Source organism: Podarcis raffonei, chromosome Z (assembly GCF_027172205.1).
Source record: "Podarcis raffonei isolate rPodRaf1 chromosome Z, rPodRaf1.pri, whole genome shotgun sequence".
NCBI classification, from domain to species: domain Eukaryota; kingdom Metazoa; phylum Chordata; class Lepidosauria; order Squamata; family Lacertidae; genus Podarcis; species Podarcis raffonei.
The window spans coordinates 25530076-25553284 of record NC_070621.1 but is presented as its reverse complement, the minus strand read 5'-3'; the positions used below and the strand labels follow the sequence as shown (position 1 = coordinate 25553284).

General features: G+C 44.2%; 1 protein-coding gene across 7 annotated transcripts in view; it reads left to right on the top strand.

Annotated features, from left to right (window-relative positions):
- PAK3 (p21 (RAC1) activated kinase 3) overlaps window positions 1-23209 on the top strand; it is an 83125-nt gene that overhangs the window by 29926 nt on the left and 29990 nt on the right. For 5 of the 7 annotated variants that reach the window (XM_053373834.1, XM_053373835.1, XM_053373836.1 and 2 more), the window contains one exon: window positions 18952-19145. In XM_053373834.1, the coding sequence (XP_053229809.1) occupies window positions 18974-19145 (172 nt within the window). In that variant the 5' untranslated portion in view covers window positions 18952-18973. Of the gene's footprint in view, window positions 1-18926; window positions 19146-23209 lie in introns of those variants that run through there. The other 2 variants (XM_053373833.1, XM_053373839.1) reach the window with 2 other exon arrangements.

Sequence of the window (23209 nt, the reverse complement as noted above, 5' to 3'; positions counted from 1 at the left end):
CTACAGTGGTACCTTGCAAGACGAAATTAATTCGTTCCGCGAGTTTTTTCTTCTTGCGAGTTTTTTGTCTTGCGAAGCACGGTTTCCCATAGGAATGCATTGAAAATCAATCAATGCGTTCCTATGGAAACCGCCTTCAGACCAGGTCCGGGGACAGTCTGTCCCCCGACCTCTTCTGAAGGCTGGGGGGGGGGACAAGGGCTTTTCTTTCCACCGCCAGCCTTCAGAAGGGAGGAAAAGCCCTTCTCCCCACCTCCCGCCCCGCAAGCTCCGGGGACAGGAGGGCTTTGCTGCCGACCGCCAGCATTTTAAAAGCCCCCGGGACAGCGGAGACTTCTCCGCTGTCCCGGGGCGATTTTAAAATGCTGGCGGGCGGCAGCGAAGCCTTTGCTGCCGACCCCCAGCATTTTAAAAGCCCCCAGGACAGCGGAGACTTCTCCGCTGTCCCGGGGCGATTTTAAAATGCTGGGGGTCAGCAGCGAAGCCTTCGCCAACATTTTAAGATCGCCCGGGACAACGGAGAAGTCTCCACTGTCCCGGGAAGGCAGGCGGGGGGGAGCAAAGACTTTTGCCCCCCGCCGGCCTTCAGAAGAGGTCCAGGACCTCTTTTGAAGGCCGGCGGTGGGCAAAAGTCTTTGCTCCCCCCCGCCTGCCTTCAAAAGCTGTCCGGGATAGCGGAGAAACGCGCTGCCCATAGGGAAATTCGTCTGGCGAAGGACCTCGAAAAACGGAAAACTCTTTCTTCTTGCGAGTTTTCCGTCTTGCGAGGCATTCATCTTGCGAGGTACCACTGTATAGCCAAGAAATTGAGAGGACTGTTCAGGCTCTATTATGCCTCATGTGGATCCATAATTGGCCTCCACAGTCACTTATGGACTCATTGTTAAAACTGTGTTTATGGAAGACAATCTTACTTGGCTACGAGTGATCGCCAAAGAAGAAGAATATGCCTCCTTCACACACACACACACACACACACACACACACACACTTTTTCTCCTCTTCTTGGAGTTGACTCTGTGCCACATTGTTAGGAAGCCATGCCGAATAGGGTCTATCAATCATTGCACTGTCAAAGAATTCCCTGTTATGTATTTTGCAAAAAATGACAAAAGTGAATAGCAATGCACTGCCGCCACTCCACATGGACACTTAATTATTAATACTTGAACATTAATACTTGTATTTCTTTCCCCCTAGAAAGTGCCTGACTTTCTCCTATAAAACAAAACAATTTATTGACAGACAACATATAGCACAACAGAGTGTTGAAGTTTCAGTGTAGGTGTGGCAGCCTGACAGCCAGAGGCGATGCAGTGCAACCGATTATATGGGTTTTATTATTTTGATATCAGAATGTTTGAGCTAAAATAAAATATTGCTAAAGAACTCTCCACCCCATGCACTGGGGACTGAGCTCATACTTGCTCGAGCTACTGAGTTCTAAGCGTTAACAAATCTATTTTCTAGACATTTTGAGGGCTGGGAGGCAGACGGCTGGCCTAGATTTCCCCAAACACATTATGCCAGGGAGAACAGGCACAGGAATAGGAGTGTAACTTATAGCCAGCTACAGACTTTCAAAAAGGATGGAAGGTGAGCCCAGTGGAAGCTATTAGATATTAGAATCCCATCTAAAGTGTCAATTTCAGTTCTCTTAGGTTTGTCATTCTCCCCTTCTTAAATTCAGTTCTACGTGTTTCCAGCACAATCTGTAACAACAACAACAACAACAACAACAACAACAACAACAACAACCCTAATGAAAAATTGTCAGCATTTTAGTGTGAATTTATGCTCATTATTGGGGGGGGGGGTGAGTCTGGACTAACATACATGTTTTTTGCCAACAAGTCTCCCTAGTGCAATGTGGTTTTTGTGTTACTCCCACTAATACAGGTACATGTCACCTTTTTAAAAAAACGCACACATTGTGGCAGACACGCCCATTGAAGATTGGGACCGGGTAATGTGACCAATAGTCTGGGTGTGTTAATAGAGAAACTTCCCTTGCATCCAGGGGAGGTCTATAATTAGACAGCCGCAAGGTATTATATTTCTGTGAAGGCTGCCCAATGTCCACTCACTCCCCACCCAGAGGTTCAAAGTACGAGGGAGCAATTGTAGGACAAATCTGTATGTGTATTTAATAGCATCCTATGGGGGTTTAATGCTTAATGGTTTCACACATGAGGCACAAAACTTGGGTCAAAGCACAAACTCTTTACAGAGAAACTTTTTAAACGGCACTCTTCATCCAAGTAGACTTTCCCCACCTGTAATGGTTTGGAAGCTCCTGCCAGTGCAGAATGCTGCAGACACATTGCTGATGGGAGCTTCTTATTGAGAACATGCAACACCAGAGTTTAAAAAGCTGCACTGGCTATCCACCTGCTGCCAAGCTAGGTTCAAAGTTACTGTATTGATTTACAAAGGCCTGAACAACTTGCGTCTGAATCCTTATATACCAGCTCAATCACTGTAATCATCTGCAAGAGCGACTTTGGTCATTCACTGAGTTGGTGAGGCTCGTTTGATAACAATGAGAAGCCAAGTCTTCAGTGCCATTGGCCCAGTCCTGTGGAATACTCTGCCAACAGAGATTCAGCAGGCACCTTCTGTGCAAACTTTTGAACACCTGCTGAAAACTTTTCTATTCCATCTGTTAAAGTTTGTTTTTAATTTCTTTTTGCATTTTCCTTGTTTTTAACATCTTATTATTTTATTGTTTGGTTTTATGTTTTGTATTGCTGTGATATATATTTATGATACAGAGAGACATAAGCATTAAGTAAGTAAGTAAGTAAGTAAGTAAAATATCTGTGTTCTTAACCATCAACCCTGCCAAGCTAACCCAGCTCAGATGGTCAAAACCTTGTCTGTCCACAGGCAATCCCTACCTCTAACTGAGACTCAATTCACTATCTGTCCCCACTGACAGATATTCCCTTTCTGAGTCTACTCAGATAGCCAGAGGCCCCAGCTGCCCACCCAGAGAGAAAGTCCCTATCAAACCTTTAAACTGCATCTCATCTTAATTCCACTCTTTCCTTTCTGATTGGCTGCTGGACTCAACAGCTCTCACTGGGTGCTGGGTCACCAGGAGGCAGACCCAGAGCCTGCGTGTCATGCAGATTGCCCTGGTGCATGCATTTACGTACATATAACTTGGCTGGAGAACCACATCACAAAATTCAGGGCATGGGAATTTTGCATATTCTTTCAAAAAGTGTGAATCTAGTAAGTGTTGTTTGGGCCAAAGAATGAAGATGAGTTATGTTTATAAAATTATGTATGGCTTTGAGAAAGTAGGTAGAGAAAGGTTTTTCTCCCTCTCTCATAAAGAAATAACTCTTGGGCATCAAATGAAGGTGAATGTTGGAAGATTCAGGACAGAAAAAAAGGAGTTCTTCATGCAGCACGTAGTTAAAATGTGGAACTTGCTCCCACAGAAAGCAGTGATAGAAACCAACCTGGATGACTTTAAAAGAGGGTTATGCAAATTCACGGAAGAGAGGGCTATCAGTGGCTTACCCTCTTGATCTTCATAAAGCATCATGTAAGAACTTAAGAAATGTCTTGCTGAATAAGGTCAGTGGCGCTCCCAGTCCAGCATTCTGTTCTCACAGTGGCTGAACACTTGCCTATGGGAAACCTGCAAGCAGGATTCAAGCCCTAAAGCACTTTCCCCTCATGTGGTTTCCTGAAACTGATATTAGGAAGGATTGCTGCATCTAACTGTGAAGGCAGAGCAAAGCCATCATGGCTATTAGCCACCATTATCCCTCTGCTCCATGAATTTGTCTAATCTTCTTTTAAATTCTTCTAGGTTGGTGGTCATCCTGTGGGAGTGAGTTCCATAGTTTAACTATGTGCTGCATGAATAAGTACCCCCCCACATACACCTTAACTGCCAGTGCAGTTGGCTTTGGTATGTAGAATGGAGGAGAGGTTGCCATCTTGCCCTTTGCCTCAGGGAATAAACTGTACAGTGGTACCTCAGATTAAGTAGTTAATTCATTCCAGAGGTCCGTACTTAACCTGAAACTGTTCTTAACCTGAAGCACTACTTTAGCTAATGGGGCCTCCTGCTGCTGCCGCGCCGCCAGAGCACAATTTCTATTCTCATCCTGAAGCAAAGTTCTTAACCTGAGGTACTATTTCCGGGTTAGTGGAGTCTGTAACCTGAAGCGTATGTAACCCGAGGTACCACTGTAATGGGTTGGCCTTGGATAGTGGACTTGTTTTATGCAACATTTATATTCTGAGAGCATTATGTGAAAATTAAGAAGAAACTGCTGCAGCGTTTTTGTTTTATTATTCACTATATTTATACGACAGTGTAGTTCTCTGGTTGACTCGCAAGCCTAGAACGACAGAGTGCAGTTCAAATAACAATATCATAACTTAACAATATTCTAAAGAACAGCTTGCAGCCTAAAGATTTCAGCAGAGACAATAAAGCCAGATGACTAAAAACATATATCACAGCAGTTCAAACAGTGAAACCATAGGTTTGTTAAAGGATCAGGAGAATGATAGTGTTGCAAGTTGGGGAGAGTACGCATGATGCCTCGGCCTCTTATAACCATCTGTGGAGTCCTTGATCCAGCAAGGGCTAAAACCTCATGTAGAATCCAGTTGTTCAGAAAGCCAGCCCAGCTTCTTGGTGATGCCTCAGCCTCTTATAAAGGGCCTAAGCATGGTTGTTAGTATAAGAGAGTGGGAGGCCCCATTAGCTAAAGTGGTACCTCAGGTTAAGAACAGTTTCAGGTTAAGAACGGACCTCCAGAACGAATTAAGTTCTTAACCCGAGGTACCACTGTACTTTCTTCTGGCAGACCGGGGTAAATAAACTACATACAAAACTGAACTTTTTTTGGAGGAGCCACCCAGAAGATAAGAAGATGCAACAAGGTCCAAACAATTGCCATATCCTGATGTACTTACAAACCATGAATTTGTGGTATTCTGGGTCAATTTGACCCATGGGATGCTGTAATTATTTGATGATTGCATGTTTTGCTATGTGGTGGCTCTTATGTGTCTGGACTGCACAGTGCATGTAATGCTCTGAACATTTATGTCCATGATTAAATGTCCTGTGGCTCACTTGAGGGTGACCTGTGCTTTTCAGACAAATAAACATAACCCAAATGGAGCCACTGCACATCACTTGCACACACAGAAGCAAACTTGATGAGCAACTTTTATTGTCCAAAGTAAAGCGATAGTTCCAAAGCTTTGTGCCTGAGTGCAATGCAAAATTAATTCAAAGAGAACCTAGTATATTTCAAGCATTTAAAGGCAAACTTACTCAATTCACAGTTTCTGAAACAACATGCAAGCAGAAAAACAACCACCCTTTCACACTTCTCACAAATTCTCAGCATAGTTCTCCAGCTAAGTAATGTGTTCAATAATGCACACACTGGGGCAAAGTGGGCATAAAAATGCATATAACAGTGAACATATTAGAGGGAAAATACTTTTTTAAATGGGCATACAAAGATGTGTGAGGGAAACCAAAATGGGACTGTTTACTAATTCCAAATAACCTGCTGATAGCAATTCATGTAAAAGTATAGAAAGACTTAGGAAGCTTTTTACAAACACAATAGCTTTTAAATCAGTGGAGGACCAAGTACCTGTTTTCATCTGAGGAATGTAAGCAGCTTTAAGCCTATTCAGGTTACTTTGACCTGTTATGTGATTTGTTTGCCGGGAAGTTAGATGATGTTGCATCAAAGCAAGTGTTAGCCCAAATCTTCTATCACTTTTTCCCATCACTGTTCTTTTTTCCCTTTTTTTAAAAAAGGCTGATCCTTTTGGGAAGCTGGTTTGCTCTGCAAGAACTCATAGGTAAAGGTAAAGGGACCCCTGACCATTAGGTCCAGTTGTGACCGACTCTGGGGTTGTGGTTTATTGGCTGAGGGAGCCGGCGTACAGCTTCCGGTCATGTAGCTAGCATGACTAAGCCGCTTCTGGCGAACCAGAGCAGCGCACGGAAACGCTGTTTACCTTCCCGCCGGAGTGGCACCTATTTATCTACTTGCACTTTGACGTGCTTTCGAACAGCTAGGTTGACAGGAGCAGGGACCGAGCAACAGGAGCTCACCCCGTCGCGGGAATTCAAACTGCCCACCTTCTGATCTGCAAGCCCTAGGCTCTGTGGTTTAACCCACAGCACCATCTGTGTTCCAGCAAGAACTCATAAGCTACCATAATTGCTCAACTCAGATTTGTCAGTACAGTGGTACATTGGGTTAAGAACTCAATTCTTTCTGAAGGTCCATTCTTAACCTGAAACTGTTCTTAATCTGAAGCACCACTTTAGCTAATGGGCTTCGCGCTGCCGGAGCACAATTTCTGTTCTCATCCTGAAGCAAAGTTCTTAACCCGAGGTACTATTTATGGGTTAGCAGAGTCTGTAACCTGAAGCATCTGTAACCCGAGGTACCACTGTATGTGATTGAATCCCACATGGAAACAGTGACAGTCTGGAAGCAGTCCTACACACATGTAAGACCCATACTGCTAATGTCATGGGTGGCAACTAACACCACCTTCTAGTGAACATGTATATGGCATGAACGTTTTCAGGGAATGAGTTTTCTGCACCTACAGCCATTTGCACAAAGGATTTCTCCCTGCAGACATTTATGCTCTACACACAGAGTCTAGTTGGCACATGAGACATCAGCAGTTTGGCTACTTGATGCAGCCTTTCTTCCTGCTCAGGCAATCACTCTATACACGGGTATAGCTTCTTAATTGGATTTGAATGTATATTTGTTGCACACACACTGGGGATCAATGGGCAGTGTGTGTGCAATCCCTGACACACTGAAAGTCTTTAATTCGTTCAGACATGATCATCCATATTATATTACATTTTGTTGTTATTATTTCATCATTTTAAACAAAAAAGATGTCTCAAACCAAGTTGCACATTCATAAAGCACAAATAGTTTAACAATAATGAAAGAACAAGAATATATACTGTATATATAGAAATAACAAAATATCTAGAAGTGCCTAAACTGTTACATGTGCAACTCCAAAGGCTGACAATATAAAGAACATCAAAACATCCCACTTGTGTAAACTTTACAGAGAGAAATATCCAAAGCAAAAGACTTTGATTCATCTGAGTTGCATAAGCTGCCATCGCAGAATGAGGTTCTTCGTAAACTAGGACTACAAATCCCAACATGCAGAGGAGAATTGTGGTAATTGTGCAGTTGTCTGTCTTTCTGCTGGTAGCATTTCAAGCATCACAGAGCAGAAAGAATTAAAGGACTCTTTTCTTACAAACATAAAGTCTAACTTTAGTTTACTGCTGAATCAGAACAAATGGTGTTCCACAGAAAACTCAATTGGCATTTGTTACAATTTGGCGATAATCAGTAGGTTCCCCCAGGGTAAATAAAGATCCTCTTGGACCCATAACTAGAAATCAGAGGGCAAGCAGAAGAAAACATGGGGCAAGTGGAAGTGTGGATGAACCCAAAGAGGGAACCAGTGATAAGCCTTGTCAAGTCATTGACAAGCCTATGTATGTGGAGCTAACCTCCCTCCATCTTCTCTCTCTCTCTATTGCCTGCCCTATTGTAATCTCCTTGGGGACAGATTGTAATCTCCTTGGGGACAGGGACCTTTCTTTTTGTCATTACTTGGTCAACCTTTATTTATTTGGTCTGAAGCACTTTCATCGCACTCTTAGCCAAAAGATTGTCTTACAAATGTCAAGAAAGTTTATTGATGGGTCTTTGTAACTAACAAGTGGGACCTTCAACAAAACGTTGCAGCATGAAGTGCTCTGGTTTGCGGGGTGCCAGCCTGCCAGCCAGCTATGCTGTCTTCCTGGTTGTCTCTTGCCACCAATAGCCAATTGTGTGGCCACTGAGCATGCTCAGTCTGCATTAAGCTGTTTTTCTCTCCCCACACATGTTTAGGATTCTTTCCCAGGGAGTATTTTTGTATTTTTGCAAGTCTTTGGGTACCCTTTGTCCCGTTCGCATCTCAATCTTTTGTGTGGGTGACGCTGTTTTGACTGTCTAAGGACTGGAACACAGATAACTACATTCACTGTCTGTATAGATGATTAACAATTATTTCTTCTTCTAGTTTATTTCCTTTGGCATGAATATGGTATGCAGGCAGAAGCACAACAGTTTGCCTGCTAGCATGTGTTACTGCAATAAGGGGCAATAGCCCCAGATTCTTAACAAGCCAACAGCTTTAATTGTTAATATTGACGTCAAAACTGTTGAAATCAAGGAAACGCGAGGTTGTGCTGACTTTCTTAATTTACCACAACAAAGCAGGCTTGCCTTTTTAGTTTGGCAAGTCCTGCTTCTCAGCCTCTAACAGCATCCTGAGACACAGATATGGAGCACCTGGAACTCTTCTTGGTGAAAGATTGAAAATGGTGGTGAAAACAGATTTCTGCATGCTAGCTTGATGTTCTAACGCACAGGAGAGGGGCCACTGTAAAAATGAGCAATTGCATAAAATAAATAGAGCTGCCTGAAGACTTGGGAAAGGTCCCTTGTAGCTGCTGATGTGTTGCATCTCTGCCTTAAATACAGTATTCTTTGAAACCCAAAATAAGTAAAAAAAAAAAAAAAGCCATAGGTGGGGGAAGCAGAATCAACTAGCTATGATGGCCATGCTCCACCTCCACTGCATCTGCATACTGTTGCAGGGGGTTGCAGGTGAGGAGAGTGCTGTAGTGCTCGGGTCCTGCTTGTGGGTTTCCCACAAGCATCTGGTTGGCCATTGTGAGAACAGGATGCTAGACTTAGATGGGCCTTTGTCCTGATCCAGCAGGCCTCTACTTACCGTATTTTTTGTTCCATAAGACGCACCCAACCATAAGACGCACCTAGTTTTAGAGGAGGAGAACAAGAAAAAAAATATTCTCTCCCTCTCTGCTCAGCGCCTCTCCAGCAAAGTGGGAGGAGAAATGGAAGGGGCTCCGTTTCTCCTCCCGCTTCGCTGAAGGGGCGCTGCACAGAGAGGGAAAGCTGTGCAGCGCCTCTCCAGCGAAGTGAAGCCAGGAGAGCAAGAGGGATCGGTGCGCACCGATCCCTCTTGCTGTCCTAGCTTCAGCGAAAGCAGCGCAGCCTGCATTCGTTCCATAAGACACACACACATTTCCCCTTACTTTTTAGGAGGGGAAAAGTGCGTCTTATAGAGCAAAAAATACGGTACATTCTTAAGACTTAACACAGAGAGACAGGAGCCAAACTGATAACATAAGAAGGCTCTTGCTAGGTCAGAGCAATTGTTCAGGGTCATTTCTCAAGGAGAAAGAAGTCGGGGGGGGAGTGAATGGGTGCAAAGACTTTTCTTAGGAAAGCAGGGATAATGCAGTAAATGTGAGTGAAGCTTGAAGTATTGAATGGCATAGAGTGGTATATTCTGTGGGAGATTCTTCCACTCCTTTCTACACTGGAGCAATTCCTACCAAAGTCCGACTGATCCAGCATTCTTATTCCAACAGAAACCCTTCGAGATATACATGGAGAACAACTTTCCCTTTCACCAGTATTCATAGTATCTTACCATGGAAGCTCTCTTACGTGATCACAGCTTATTTCCCCCAACTTTCTTGGTCCTTTTCTCCCTTCACCTCTGCAAAATTTGTAAGAAGTTTCTAACACAATATTTCACATGTCTGTTCAGAAGTAAGCCCCTCTGAATTCTACGAAACTAACTGCTAGGTAAGTGGGTACAGGATTGAAGCCTAAATGTTAAGCATTTTAGATTATCTTGTCTTGGTTTCAAAGGAAGAATGGCACTTTGTATTGGTTCTGACACAGAGCTTGAAGCATCTTTGCAAAATAAAATAAGAGCGCTCCTTTCAAGACCTTGGGAAACAATGACATCATAGGCAAATTGGGCCAGAAACCATTAATAGAGGTCTTTGTAGACTAAAATCCCCTGGGAGGGCTAGTTTAGCAAACTGACTTTGTTTACAAATGGAAACAGTAACCCATACAGTTGACTTGCTCACTCACTGGGAGCTACTGAAATGTTCCATAGGCAATCAGTCAGATAGTTTATTGCATTGATGAAAGGTCGTCCCCATTTCATCAAGTGGCAAAGATTTCTATAAAGACTAAAGTGATTTTAAAAGGACCAAAATTATATATAATCATATCCAAAAGAAGAAGAGCTATATATCCCTTTTCATCTAAGACTTCCAGTAACTTTAGCAAATTGAACTGTTCTGTATGGGTTCATCCATACTTTTGCATGTGCCATGCCTAGGAAGCACGGGTCTGGCAGGGTTTCCACTTGACCCGCACATTCTTAGCATGGGTCCGAGTGGTTTCCCCCTTGCCCCACTCCTTTCCAAGGGAAAACCTGCTCTTTAACAAATAGATCAGAGCAACTGGCAATCCAGGGAAAACCCAAATTGCCATTTTCTCCAATTGAGCACCAAAGAGCGGTTTCCCCCGGGGGAAAGCAGCGGAACAAGAGGAAGTGTGGATATGTGCTATGTACACATCTATAATTAAGGAAATTGCACATACCTGGGCCTCTTTAAATTCTCTTTATATTATTAGGTCATTATATTATTAGCACATTAGAAATGTGCTATTTCCTGGCAGACATAGATGTATACATTAAAGACCATATTTTTCGCTCTATAAGACGCACTTTTCCCCCTCCAGAAATTAAGGGGAAATGTGTGTGCGTCCTATGGAGCAAATGCAGGCTCCTTGGCTTCAGCGATAGCAACGCGAAGCCTCTGAAGCGCAGTGGGAGCGCTCCTGCCGCGCTCCTTGGCTTCGCGTTGCTTTCGCTGAAGCCTGGAGAGCGAGAGGGGTCAGTGCGCCCCGACCCCTCTCGCTCTCTAAGCTTCAGGGATAGCCGCCTGAAGCCTCTGGAGCACAGTGGGAGTGCCCGCTGCGCTCCGGAGGCTTTGTGTTGCTTTCGCTGAAGCCAAGACTCTCCTGGTTTCAGCGAAAGGAACCCGAGGCCGCCTGAGCACAGTGGGAACTTCCGCTGTGCTCCGGAGGCTTCAGGCGGCTATCCCTGAAGCCTGGCAAGCAAGGGTGGTCAGTGCACACCGATCCCTCTTGCTCTCCTGGCTTTGCTTTGCTGGAGAGGTGCTGCTCAGCTTTCCCTCTCTGTGCAGTGCCCCTTCAGTGAAGCGGGAGGAGAAATGGAAGGGGCTCCTGCCGCTTCGCTGAAGGGGCGCTGCGCAGAGAGGGGGAGAATTTTTTTCCCTTGTTCTCCCCCTCTAAAACAAGGTGTGTCCTATGGTCGGGTGCGTCCTATAGAGCGAAAAATACGGTACATATATGCATTTCATCAGGATATCTTAGATTAATTTCTCTTTCTAAATTTCTGGGCTTCTTCAAAACTGGTATTTCAATCAGGATATTTAGGGTGAATATATCTCACTTTCTAAAGTGGGCAGCGTATCAGACAATGTGCCAGATCCTTTGCCTCATGTTGTCTACAAATACTGAGTTGCTCACTATGTGGCCCACGGGATCTCTTTTCTTTTCACAGCATGTAAAAAGCACATTGTGAGGGTTTGGTGATCTCTTAATACCAATGATCTCAGAGGGTGAATGCTCTCTTTGGCGGATTGAAATGGTTTTATAGGTGGTCTAAAGATACAAAGACACTAATGAGATTACTCTGGCCATTACCACATAGCTCAGCTAATGTTCTTTGAGGAAAGTAGGAATATTTTTGTGGGTCACAAAGCTACATATTGTATACCAGGTCTGAAGACATCTCATTTGAAAACTGCAATTGTTACAAGGCTATTATAATGGGGGGGTGTTAGGGGAGGGGTAGTACTTCTGCTGGGGGAAATGTCATGCTCTTCCTAGGGTAGTTTGTCCACCATTGGTCCCCAGCTTGCACTCAGCTCTCATCTGTGGCTCCTAGAAGCTGTTGGCATGTGACAGCAGCTATACCCAGGAACAGCTTTGACTGGCCAGCTAAACCTATCAAACCCTTGGTTAGATGTTTTGGACTGCAACTTCCATCAGTCCCAACCAGCATGACCAGTGGTCAGGTATTTTGAGACCTGTAGACCAGAAATATCTGGAGTCACCATGTTGGGAAAGGCTAGAATATGCACCATATTATACATGGTTTGCACACTGAAAATGCATTGCAAAATCTGGAGACGTACAAAAGCCAGCTGTTCTGTTCCTATTTGTGAGATGTGGAGCACCAGGCTTATTTTTTATTTATTTTATTTCATAAAATTTATACATTGCTTGATTTAAAAATAAACCTCAAAGCTGTTTACAAAAAAGATAATTTTATTTCTGATAAGTTAATTGTTTTATCAACAATAATTTGAGATTATCAGAAAGTTAAAATAGCAATAAACTGAAAACAAATTAAACCTTGCATTGACTTTCTAAATATTGGCGTGGAATGGATTTTTTAAAACTCTCCCTCATCCCTACTCTTAGCCCCTTCCCCTTCCAGAAATGGCACCACTACCTCATAAAACAAAGAAACCAAAGATGTTCTGTGAAGAGAAACTTGTAGGTGGATGCAGCAGAGAAATCTTAGACAGGATTGCTGTCTTCCTCTATTGAATGTTAGCATCAAGCGGTTGACTATGTATTCTTAGTGAGCCACTGAGTTTATTGGTCTGTTAATTGCTCTGGTTCAGGAGTAGGGACCCTCAGAACCAGGCACCAAATGTGTCCCTTCAGACCTCTCCATCTGGTCCTTGACATTCCTCGCCCCCAAAGCCAGGCCACCCCCACCAGCCTTTCTCCTCACCCTCCATAAGTAATTTTACCTGGCAGCACTGTATACTTGATCTGTAATAATGCTTCTTGTTTCACCTGGATGGAGAGGTGCATGTAGAAACATCTGAATTTTCCATGGCTGGTATGTGGCCTACTGTATAATGGTAAGACTTGCATCTGTTGCTCTACTTACTTTTGCCCCTGACCATGCCAACCATTGGCATGCGGCCCCAGGGGGCTTGACCACAAGGGAATGTGGCCCTTGTTGAGAAAGCCTCCCTCCCTCTCCTGGTAGGCCATTAGATTTTATTTACTAAACTTTTGAGAGTGGGAAAGAAGTTATTATAAGGTAGGAGTGAGGAAACTTTGGCCCTTTAGGCTGTTGAACTACAACTCCCATCAGGCTGAGCAAGCATTGCTAATGGTTGGGGCTGGTGGGAACTGCAGTTCAGCAACGTAGGGAGGGGTCAAAAGTTTCCCACACCTCTTCCAAGGGTTAATATGACCTGCAAGTTTGGGGTGGGTTACAGTGGAGAGAATTTTCACATCAGTGAAGATTGTTTCTGCCTGAATGTTGTGTGTGGTGTGTGGTTTGCTTCTTGGGGATCACAGGGTTATGCAATTATCTCTTTGCTTGCTTATTCATTGCACTTATATCTCCCCTTTCCTCCAAGGAGCACAAGGTGTACATGGTTCTCTTCCTCCCCATTTTATCCTCTCAACAACCTAGTTAGGCTGACCCAGTGAGCCTGATGGCCAAGTGAATCATTTCTATTCATAAAAATATTTATATCCCTCCATAGCATAAAAAATGGTTTACAACAATATCTATGTACAATAAAAACAAACAATTAAAAATAAAATAAAACCAAAGATCATCAACTAATTATCACAGAAATGTGTTTCATTTAATTGCCTGCATAAGCTTAGTTACACAGAAAAGTTTTAACCAGGCATTTAAAGGGTAAAACAAGAAGGCACTGGCTGAAATCTCTATTATTGGATAATTATCTCCAGAATGTCTAATTACTGAAACCTTTGGCATAATTAAAATCATACTGAGATCTGTGTTTAATGTGACTGCATAAGGGCAAAACTAGTTCTGGATGTGACTCTCCAAATCTCTCAACCTGGGCCTTGTGACTCTTCCCTGGGTGCACCCCGTCACTGGTGCTGCTACACATGCAAAATCCTTACATGCTGCTGGTACATGTGATTGTCCAAATTGACCACCAAATATATTGGAGAAATATTTAACCCACTCAGAGGCAGGAATTGAGGCTAGCTGTGATGATAATCACTTCATTCAAGCCCTGGGCCACCAGTTCCCAGAATTTGTCTTCTCTCTGTTCCGTTACTGCTAGTCCCAATTCCTGCCACTTGATTTTCATATATACGGCTTGTATATTCAGTATATTTCTTGTTTCTGGACAGATTCTTATATTCCAACCTACATTTGGTGAAACTTTCCATGGATTCCTCTGATGGATTTTTCTGAGAATCCCTAATTAGTCTTAGTCAGAACATTCTTAACCACTTTGCATTGACCATCAAACCAGCCAAGGTGTGTTGATTGTGTGTAGTTATTAATTATAGAAGTTATCAAATAGAACTTTAGTTCTGTGAGAAGAAGACAGCAACAAGATTTGGAGGTTTGTTCAAAAAAGGTTGACACAAGCTCCTCAGATTATTACTATATAGTGTCTCATGAATTTTGCTGCTCAATCTGTGAGACCATTTTTCACGTTTCTTTCTTTGTTGACTCTTGCTGATTCGGTTTTAGGTATGCATTCTATTAGAGGACCTAGGGTCACTGATATTGGAAAGCGGTTGCTTTCTATTTGTTCTGACACTTCAAAAGTGTTCACAAAAGTAAATAATGGAGACACTACAATGTGATCAATATCACTTCAACCATATTTCATAGAATCATAGAATTGTAGATTTGGAAAGGACCACTAGGGTTGTTTAATCCAAGCCCCAGCAAAGCAGGAATCTTTCCCCCCAACATGGGCTTGAACCCACAATCTTGAGATTAAGAGCCTCATGCTCTATTGACTGAGCTATCCCTATTTGTTTAAATTAAGTATACAGTGGTACCTCTGGTTACGTACTTAATTTGTTCCGGGGGTCCGTTCTTAACCTGAGACTGTTCTTAACCTGAAGCACCGCTTTAGCTAATGGAGCTTCTCATCCTGAAGCAAAGTTCTTAACCCGAGGTACTATTTCTGAGTTAGGGGAGTCTGTAACCTGAAGCGAATGTAACCTGAAGTGTATGTAACCCAAGGTACCACTGTACTGACTCTTAGAAATGGCTTCAGGACTCCCGTGAAGGATGTATAAAACATGTTGGAATACAAATTCCAACAATTTCAGGCTCTGTGCATTATATTTCTTGCCCAAAGTAAAAATGAAAGGTTAGAAATACATATTCAAAGTCAAAGCCTAAAGGTAGCAAGAGACCCTACGCAATTCCTCTGATTTGGGCATTAAAATCCCCACAGTGTAAATGCTGGGGGCAATTTATGATTGATCTGTTCCAGTAGGAATGTTAAATATGACCAAATCATGGTGGTCAGTGACAGATTATTAGTAGGGGGAAAGTAGGTGTTTCTACAGAAGAGTAAGGTTCTTACTTCAGTTTTGTTTAGATGTGGCAAAATATATTTTGAATCCCAAAATGTGCTCTCCAAACTCTCCCTGTCAATTCAAGTGACATAAACGAAGTCAAGCCCCCACTTCTTCAGCCGTTTTAAGATTTCTGAACAGCTGGCTTGCTGAAAGGTGGCAGCAAGGTGTTTGTGACAGAACTTGAGACCAAGTCTCTTCCAGGCATATTGTTATAGCAAGGATACCAGAGTCTGTTACTGATTAGCAGAAAATAATATAGGGTAGTATGTAGATAATATTTGGAGTATTGTAGGGAAGAAAATACAAGCTAAGCTTCTGTTCCAGGCCAAGGCCTCACCTGTGATGTAGGACGTTACCGTGACAAAAAGTGTTGATGACCTATCCCAGATAAATCACAGGGCCTGCGCAAAAGAGTTGCCATGCTTACCGTGGGTTTAGGATTGAAAAAAGCGGGGCAGGCTGTGCTCACAAGAAAAGTGTTCCTTTTAAAACTAGGCTTGGAATAGCAGATGGATGGGGAGGAGTTGTTTGGAGCAGGGGTTTCTGGGAACAAGAAAGGGCTGCAGCTGTCAGAGCCGGCTGGGAAGCAGGAACAAAGGGGTGGTGGTGCTTTAGGGTGGCTTTGTCTGCAGTGCTGGGCTGCTGTGACGAACAAGCTTGAGTTCACAGTGCTGTAAGGTCTGCACCCGTTTCATCTAAACTGAAGAGTAAATATGTGTAATTTCTTAAAAGGCACTACCGCCTCTGTCATGTTGGGCTTCTCAGTGGAAACACGGCCCTGAGTGATCACCTGTAACCCCTTGGGACCTCATGTGCTGCTCAGCAGAGATTGCAGGTGGAGCTCAGCCTTAGTTGAAACCCTCCCAACCTTTTGTGAGGAAAAATTCCGGGCACACCCCACCCCCTCCCTGCCACTGACCCCTTCCTTGCCCACCTTCTCACCCACTCCTCCCCTCCCCTCTCTTACCTTTGCTCTCTTCAGCCTCCTTATCTATCTTATTATTCCCAACCTGACAGGTTCCAGGAAAGAATGTTTCTAGATGTTTTCTAGTCAGTTGTGATATATTAAAAGGAGAGCTAAAGGTATCATAGTTTGCTTTTCTATACAGTGGTACCTCAGGTTAAGTACTTAATTCCTTCCGGAGGTCCGTTCTTAACCTGAAACTGTTCTTAACCTGAAGCTCCACTTTAGCTAATGGGGCCTCCTGCTGCTGCTGCGCCGCCGGAGCACGATTTCTGTTCTCATCCTGAAGCAAAGTTCTTAACCTGAAGCACTATTTCTGGATTAGCAGAGTCTGTAACCTGAAGTGTATGTAACCTGAAGTGTATGTAACCTGAGGTACCACTGTAGTTGCCCCTAGGTCTGGGTGTACTCAAAACACTCTCTTGGAAGTTTCATACAGAGACAGTGAAAGTCAAAGCACAGAAGACCATAGGGGCATTGATAATAAAGTTCTGTTACAACAAGGGAGGACAGCTGATTGGAACCTGCCCTAAAGGTAGAAAAGTGCTTGCTCAAATGCTCTATGGTTTTGAAATCTCAGTCTCTGATTAAAGTTTTGGAAACTGTGCAGAATAATTTTGTTCAGAAGCTTATGCTCTCTACCATCAGGAATATCAGCAGCTCTTCTTCATACAGAATCTGAGTGGCTAACGGGTTAAGGCAAGAGCAGACTGCACTTAGTTAAAGTATATTTTAACAATTGTTGCTATGCATATTGAGTGTTGTGTTGTGCGGTGCTATATGGAATTTGGTGATAACCAACTCTGGAAAACAGTGTGTTGAGATGTTTTAGACTATTTATATAGAGATCCCAGAGATCGCTTTCTGAAATCTGTTCACACAAGCAAGCAGGTACACCCTGGCAGAAACAGTGCAGTTTCTTTTGAGTTTCAATAATAACTTTGTCACATTCAGAGTGGCTTTCTATGCACTGTCTGAAAATAATAATAATAATAATAATAATAATAATAATAATAATAATAATAATTTATTATTTGTACCCCGCCCATCTGGCTGGGTTTCCCCAGCCACTCTGGGCGGCTTCCAACAAAGATGAAAAATACACCAAAATGTCACATATTAAAAACTTCCCTGAACAGGGCTGCCTTCAGATGTCTTCTGAATGTCAGGTAGTTGTTTATCGCTTTGACATCTGATGGGAGGGCGTTCCACAGGGCGGGCGCCACTACCGAGAAGGCCTTCTGCCTGGTTCCCTGTAACTTGGCCTCTCGCAGTGAGGGAACCGCCAGAAGGCCCTCAGAGCTGGACCTCAGTGTCCGGGCAGAACGATGGGGGAGGAGACGCTCCTTCAGATATACTGGACCGAGGCCGTTTAGGGCTTTAAAGGTCAGCACCAACACTTTGAATTGTGCTCGGAAACGTACTGGGAGCCAATGTAGGTCTTTCAAGACCGGTGTTATATGGTCTCGGCAGCCGCTCCCAGTCACCAGTCTAGCTGCCGCATTCTGGATTAGTTGTAGTTTCCGGGTCACCTTCAAAGGTAGCCCCACGTAGAGCGCATTGCAGTAGTCCAAGCGGGAGATAACCAGAGCATGCACCACTCTGGCGAGGCAGTCCACAGGCAGATAGGGTCTCAGCCAACGTACCAGATGCAGCTGGTAAACAGCTGCCCTGGACACAGATTTAACCTGTGCCTCCATGGACAGCTGTGAGTCCAAAATGACTCCCAGGCTACACACCTGGTCCTTCAGGGGCACAGTTACCCCATTCAGGACCAGGGAATCCTCCACACCTGCCCGCCTCCTGTCCCCCAAAAACAGTACTTCTGTCTTGTCAGGATTCAACCTCAATCTGTTAGCCGCCATCCATCCTCCAACCGCTTCCAGACACTCACACAGGACCTTCACCGCCTTCACTGGTTCTGATTTAAAAGAGAGGTAGAGCTGGGTATCATCCGCATACTGATGAACACCCAGCCCAAACCTCCTGATGATCTCTCCCAGTGGCTGCTTGTAAATCTTGAAAAGCATGGGGGAGAGGACAGAACCCTGAGGCACCCCACAAGTGAGAGCCCAGGGGTCTGAACACTCCTGAAAAAGAAGAAAAAAGGAGGGAAAGGGAAAAGAAAAAGAATCAGGAAAAAGAAGTTAGCTAAAATATCTATAAATTGCTGTGATGATTCGGAGGTTTAATTTGCAACCATACATCCAAAATATGAGCCAACATCCATCTATGATCCATGTTTTTGTGGTAATATTGCTCTGGGTTCCTCATGACCTTTGGCGAGAATAATAAGCTCATATTGAATTGAACTGAGTGCTTCGCTTTGGCTGGAATGTGTCCTTGAAAGCTGATAATGATTCTTGTTTCCCTACTTGAGCCGCCAGAAGAAGAGAAAGCGCTTGCAGTTACTGCCTCATCTGCAGAGTTCTGCTGCTCAGAACGGTTGCAGTTGGGTTTGTCAGTGGTGTGGCATCGGGTACCTGGTGTAGGATTAAAATCAGATTTCTCCAGGCTTCTTCCAACTTTTTTGTTTTTCCTGGCCCTACTCTGGGACTTATCCTTCTTGCTCTCACCACCAGAACCTCTTTCTTCCTGTCTTACCAGGAGGTTGTGAGGGCTGCTGAAGATGTCAAATAGTCTGGATGCTGAAGAGAAACCTCCAGCCCCTCCACTGAGAATGAACAGCAACAACCGCGATTCTTCAGCAGTGAACCACGGCTCCAAACCTCTCCCCATGGCTCCAGAAGAGAAGAACAAGAAAGCTCGGCTCCGTTCCATCTTTCCAGGAGGGGACAAAAGTAATGTATCAGCAATGCAAAGGGCTTCCAGCCCTCTCCTATTCTGTTGGTTTCATGTCTGCTTTTCTTGATTGCTCAGCTACATTGCTTCTTAATAAAAAGGGCAATTAAAATTGCCAGAGACTTATGGGTCTCTAATGCCATTGTTTGGAAAGAGGTGCTGTTTAATTTTTGCTGGAATTGTTTGGTGCATGCAAATTTAGAGTTAGAAGAAGGGGTCTGGGTTTCTTGGAACTGAGCACATAGGGAGCTGATGGCTCATAGTAACTATCTTTGCAGTGAAATCCTTCTTGCCATCAGAAAATAGGGTGTTGGCTATGGTGGGATATAGGAAAGCCCAGGCTAGATCACAGAATTGTAGATTTGGAAGAAACCAAGGGGTCACCTAGCTCAACCTGCTGCAATGCAAGGCGAGGGTTTTCTCAGTTGTTGTATTCAGCTATTGGAATCTGCTCTTCTCTGAAGTGCAACAGGCACAAACCTTAATTGTGTTTTGGTGCCAGTCTTAATACCTATCTTTTTCATCAAGCATTTGTTGATTGATAGCTTTTAGTAATATCTTGGCTATGCTTTTCCTCCGTGGTTTGTTGTATTGTACTGATGTTTTGAGTTACTGTTGTTTTAATTAATTTATTGGTTTAATTATTATTTATACCCACCTTTCCTCCATGGAGGTCAAGGAGGCCCTCATGGCTTCTCCCCTACCTTCTTCACCCCCACAACAACCCTGTGGGACAGGCGTGTTGGTCTTTTTATGCTTTGTAATGTTTGCTCTTTAGGGGAAGTGCCTCTACTGCAGCGGTTCTCAACCTGTGGGTCCCCAGATGTTGTTGGACTACAACTCCCATCATCCCTGGGCTCTAGCCTTGCTAGCTAGGGGTGATGGGAGTTGTAGTTCAACAACATCTGGGACCCACAGGTTGAGAAAGGCTGCTCTACAGGGTTTCCTATTGTCTGGAATCTTTTTAGCTGGAAATTCTGGCATTTGAACATGGAACCTTCTGTATGCAAAGTATATGTTTTTCTACTGAGTCTTTCTTCATGAGTTTGGCTCCCTCTACAGTCTCTCCTCATAAGTTTGGCTCCCTCTCCATAGTTTGATGAAGGAAGGACACTTGCAGGATGAGGCCTCTATTCCCTTCACAGGCCTACAGTTCTTAGATTTCCTGAGGAAGCTGGGTTGATTGTTAAACCATTTTGGGAATTGTAGCTCTGTAAGCGGTCTTCTAATGACCCTCAGCAGTTTAACAAACTACAGTTCTCAGGATTCTTTGGGGAAGCAATGGCTGTTGAATGTGGGGTGATACTGCTTTAAAGTGTAGTGCAGAGGGAGCCTCAATTGAGAAGAGGTGTGTGCCGGTTTCCCTTACTGAAGCATGAGCACTTAATTGATATTTAAAGGGAAGCAGTGGCCAGTTCCCTTTCCTAGTATGCCCCGCGGACGACCTTAAGGTCCACAAATGACAACATTTTGGAGGTCCCAAGTTGCAAAGTGGTTAGATTGGTCTCAACAAGGGCCAGGGCCTTTTCAGTACTGGCCCGGACTTGGTAGAACGCTCTGTCACAAGAGACTAGTGCCCTGCAGGACTTGACATCTTTCTGCAGGGCCTGCAAGACAGGGCTGTTCTGCCTGGCCTTTGGTTTGGACTCAGTCTGACCCTTATGTTTCCCTCCCCTTATGGTCTTGATTTATTGGCTACTATTAAAATGAGGCTGCATTTTAAATTGCATTTTAACCTGTATTTTAAATTGTCCCCCCCCATTATGTTTTTACTGTGATTTTATTGGTGTTAGCCGCACTGAGCCCGGGGAGGGCGGGGTATAAATAAAATTTATTATTGTTATAATTATTATTATTATTATTATTATTATTATTATTATTATTATCATTATTATATTTTGTAACAACATTTCACCACCCATTTATATAGATTTGACTGTTCTTTTAAACTTTACTCGATGACCCTTTAAACCTACCGTATTTTTCGCTCCATAAGACACACTTTTTCCCTCCTAAAAAGTAAGGGGAAATGTGTGTGCGTCTTATGGAGCAAATGCAGGCGGGAGGCTCTGCTCAGCGCTCCCTTTAAAGAGCCGCGTGGAGCGTGTGTGTGGCTTTTGGGGGCTTTTCCCCAAGGAGGGAGAAGGGCAGCCCGTCAATGATGGGCTGCCCTTCTCCCTCCTCAGGAAAAAACCCCAAGAGCCGCACACACGCTCCGTGCGGCTCTTTAAAGGGAGCATGGCTCTTGGGGGGTTTTCTGGGAGTGGGGGAAGGGACTGACAGGCTGCCCTCTGTCCCTTCCCCCAGCTCCCGGAAAAGCCAGCAAGAGCCACACGCTCTTTAAAGATCCGAGCCTAGTGTGTGTGCAGCTCTTGGGGGCTTTTCCCCGAGGAGGGGAAAAGCCAGCAAGGGACAGAGGGCAGAGGGCAGCCCGTCAGTCCCTTCTCCCACCTCGTGGAAAAGCCCCCAAAAGCCGTACACATGCTACACACAGCTCTTTAAAGGGAGCGCTGAGCACAGCCCCCAACCTGCGTTCGCATCTGGGTTGCATACAGGCTCTGCTCAGCGCTCCCTTTAAAGAGCCGCGTGGAGCGTGTGTGTGGCTCTTGGGGGCTTTTCCGCGAGGTGGGAGAAGGGACCGATGAGCTGCCCATTGTCCCTTCCCACACCTCCCAGAAAAGCCAGCAAGAGCCGCTGCCAGGCTCTGCTCAGCGCTCCCTTGTAAGGGCTCCCTTTTGTCCCTCATCCCGCTTTGCTGGGAAGCCAGCAGAAGAGGCGCTGCGCAGCTATCGCTCTTCCTCTGCTGGCTTCAGAGAGAGCTGCACAGCTTGCTCTGATGGCTTCTCAGCGAAGCGGGAGGAGGGACGGAAGGGTTTAAAGCAAAAAAAAAGTGAGAGCCGCTTATATGCTCTGCGCAGAATATTTTTTTTCTTGCTTTCCCCCTCTAAAAACTAGGTGCGTCTTATGGTCAGGTGTGTCTTATGGAGCGAAAAATAAGGTACTTTCTGCCACAATGGTGAGAGTGTAATGAGAGGCCAAGACCGTTTTCTTATCTGCTGTTCAGAGTGATGCAAACTGAAAAGATAGGACAACTTGTTGCAGGCCATCTCTTAGCTGAAAATTTAAGTGTGAACACATTATAGATCTTAAAAAGGGCTGGGAGACTGGAGAGAAGCGTGGGGTCTGGAAGGAGTTGCTCTCGCATGCTGAGATGGTATATTGTTGCTGGCTCCAACAACTGCTGCAGGAAAACCATTTATCAATTAATATAAGTGTGAAGGTTGGAATCCTGGGCAGAAATTGTAGCCAGATAATTGTTTAGTAAGGGTTTAGCAATTAAATTAATAAGGATGAATGTAACATTTGGGATTAGTTCATGCACAGTGTTTTTGATTACATGTGAGCATTCCAGATTGCTCCTGGAGACATTTGTATCTGCCGTACACGGATTCAAACCGTTAGGCCATTTATTCTTGGATATTGTCTGTTCTGATTGGCAGCAACACGCCAGGAACTTAGGTGGGTGGTATCACCCTCCCAGGTGAGAAGAGGGGTGACCTGGATGTCTCTGTGTATAAGTGACTAGCATACTTTGAAAAGCTGGTATCCTTGGATAAAACTCAGTTTTGTTGAGTTAATTCAACTAAGTAGTTTTCATTGGATTTTGAATAAATGTGCAATTAATTGTTACTGTTTTGAATGTTACTGGGTTATTATCTTCTTTAATGGGTTGTGCAAACTGCTATTATGAATATTGCTTTTTATAAGGTAGGGCTGGGGTCACTGGGGATGAGTTTATGGAACCAAAGTGAGGGGCTGAAAAGGTTTGGGAACTATTGTCCTTCATGAAGCATAACTAAGTCTGGATCCAGCCCTGAGGAAGGTGCCTTAAACAGAGTCCACTTAGCTCGGTCTTGTTGACAATGGCTATTGGTTGCAGCTCTTCAGATTTTCACAGGAATCTATTCCAACCCTACCTGTAGTTCTTAGGGATTGAATCTGGTACCTTTTGCACATGAATCCGTGGGTTCTGCCACTGAGTTGTTTCCCATCGTCCAGCAGT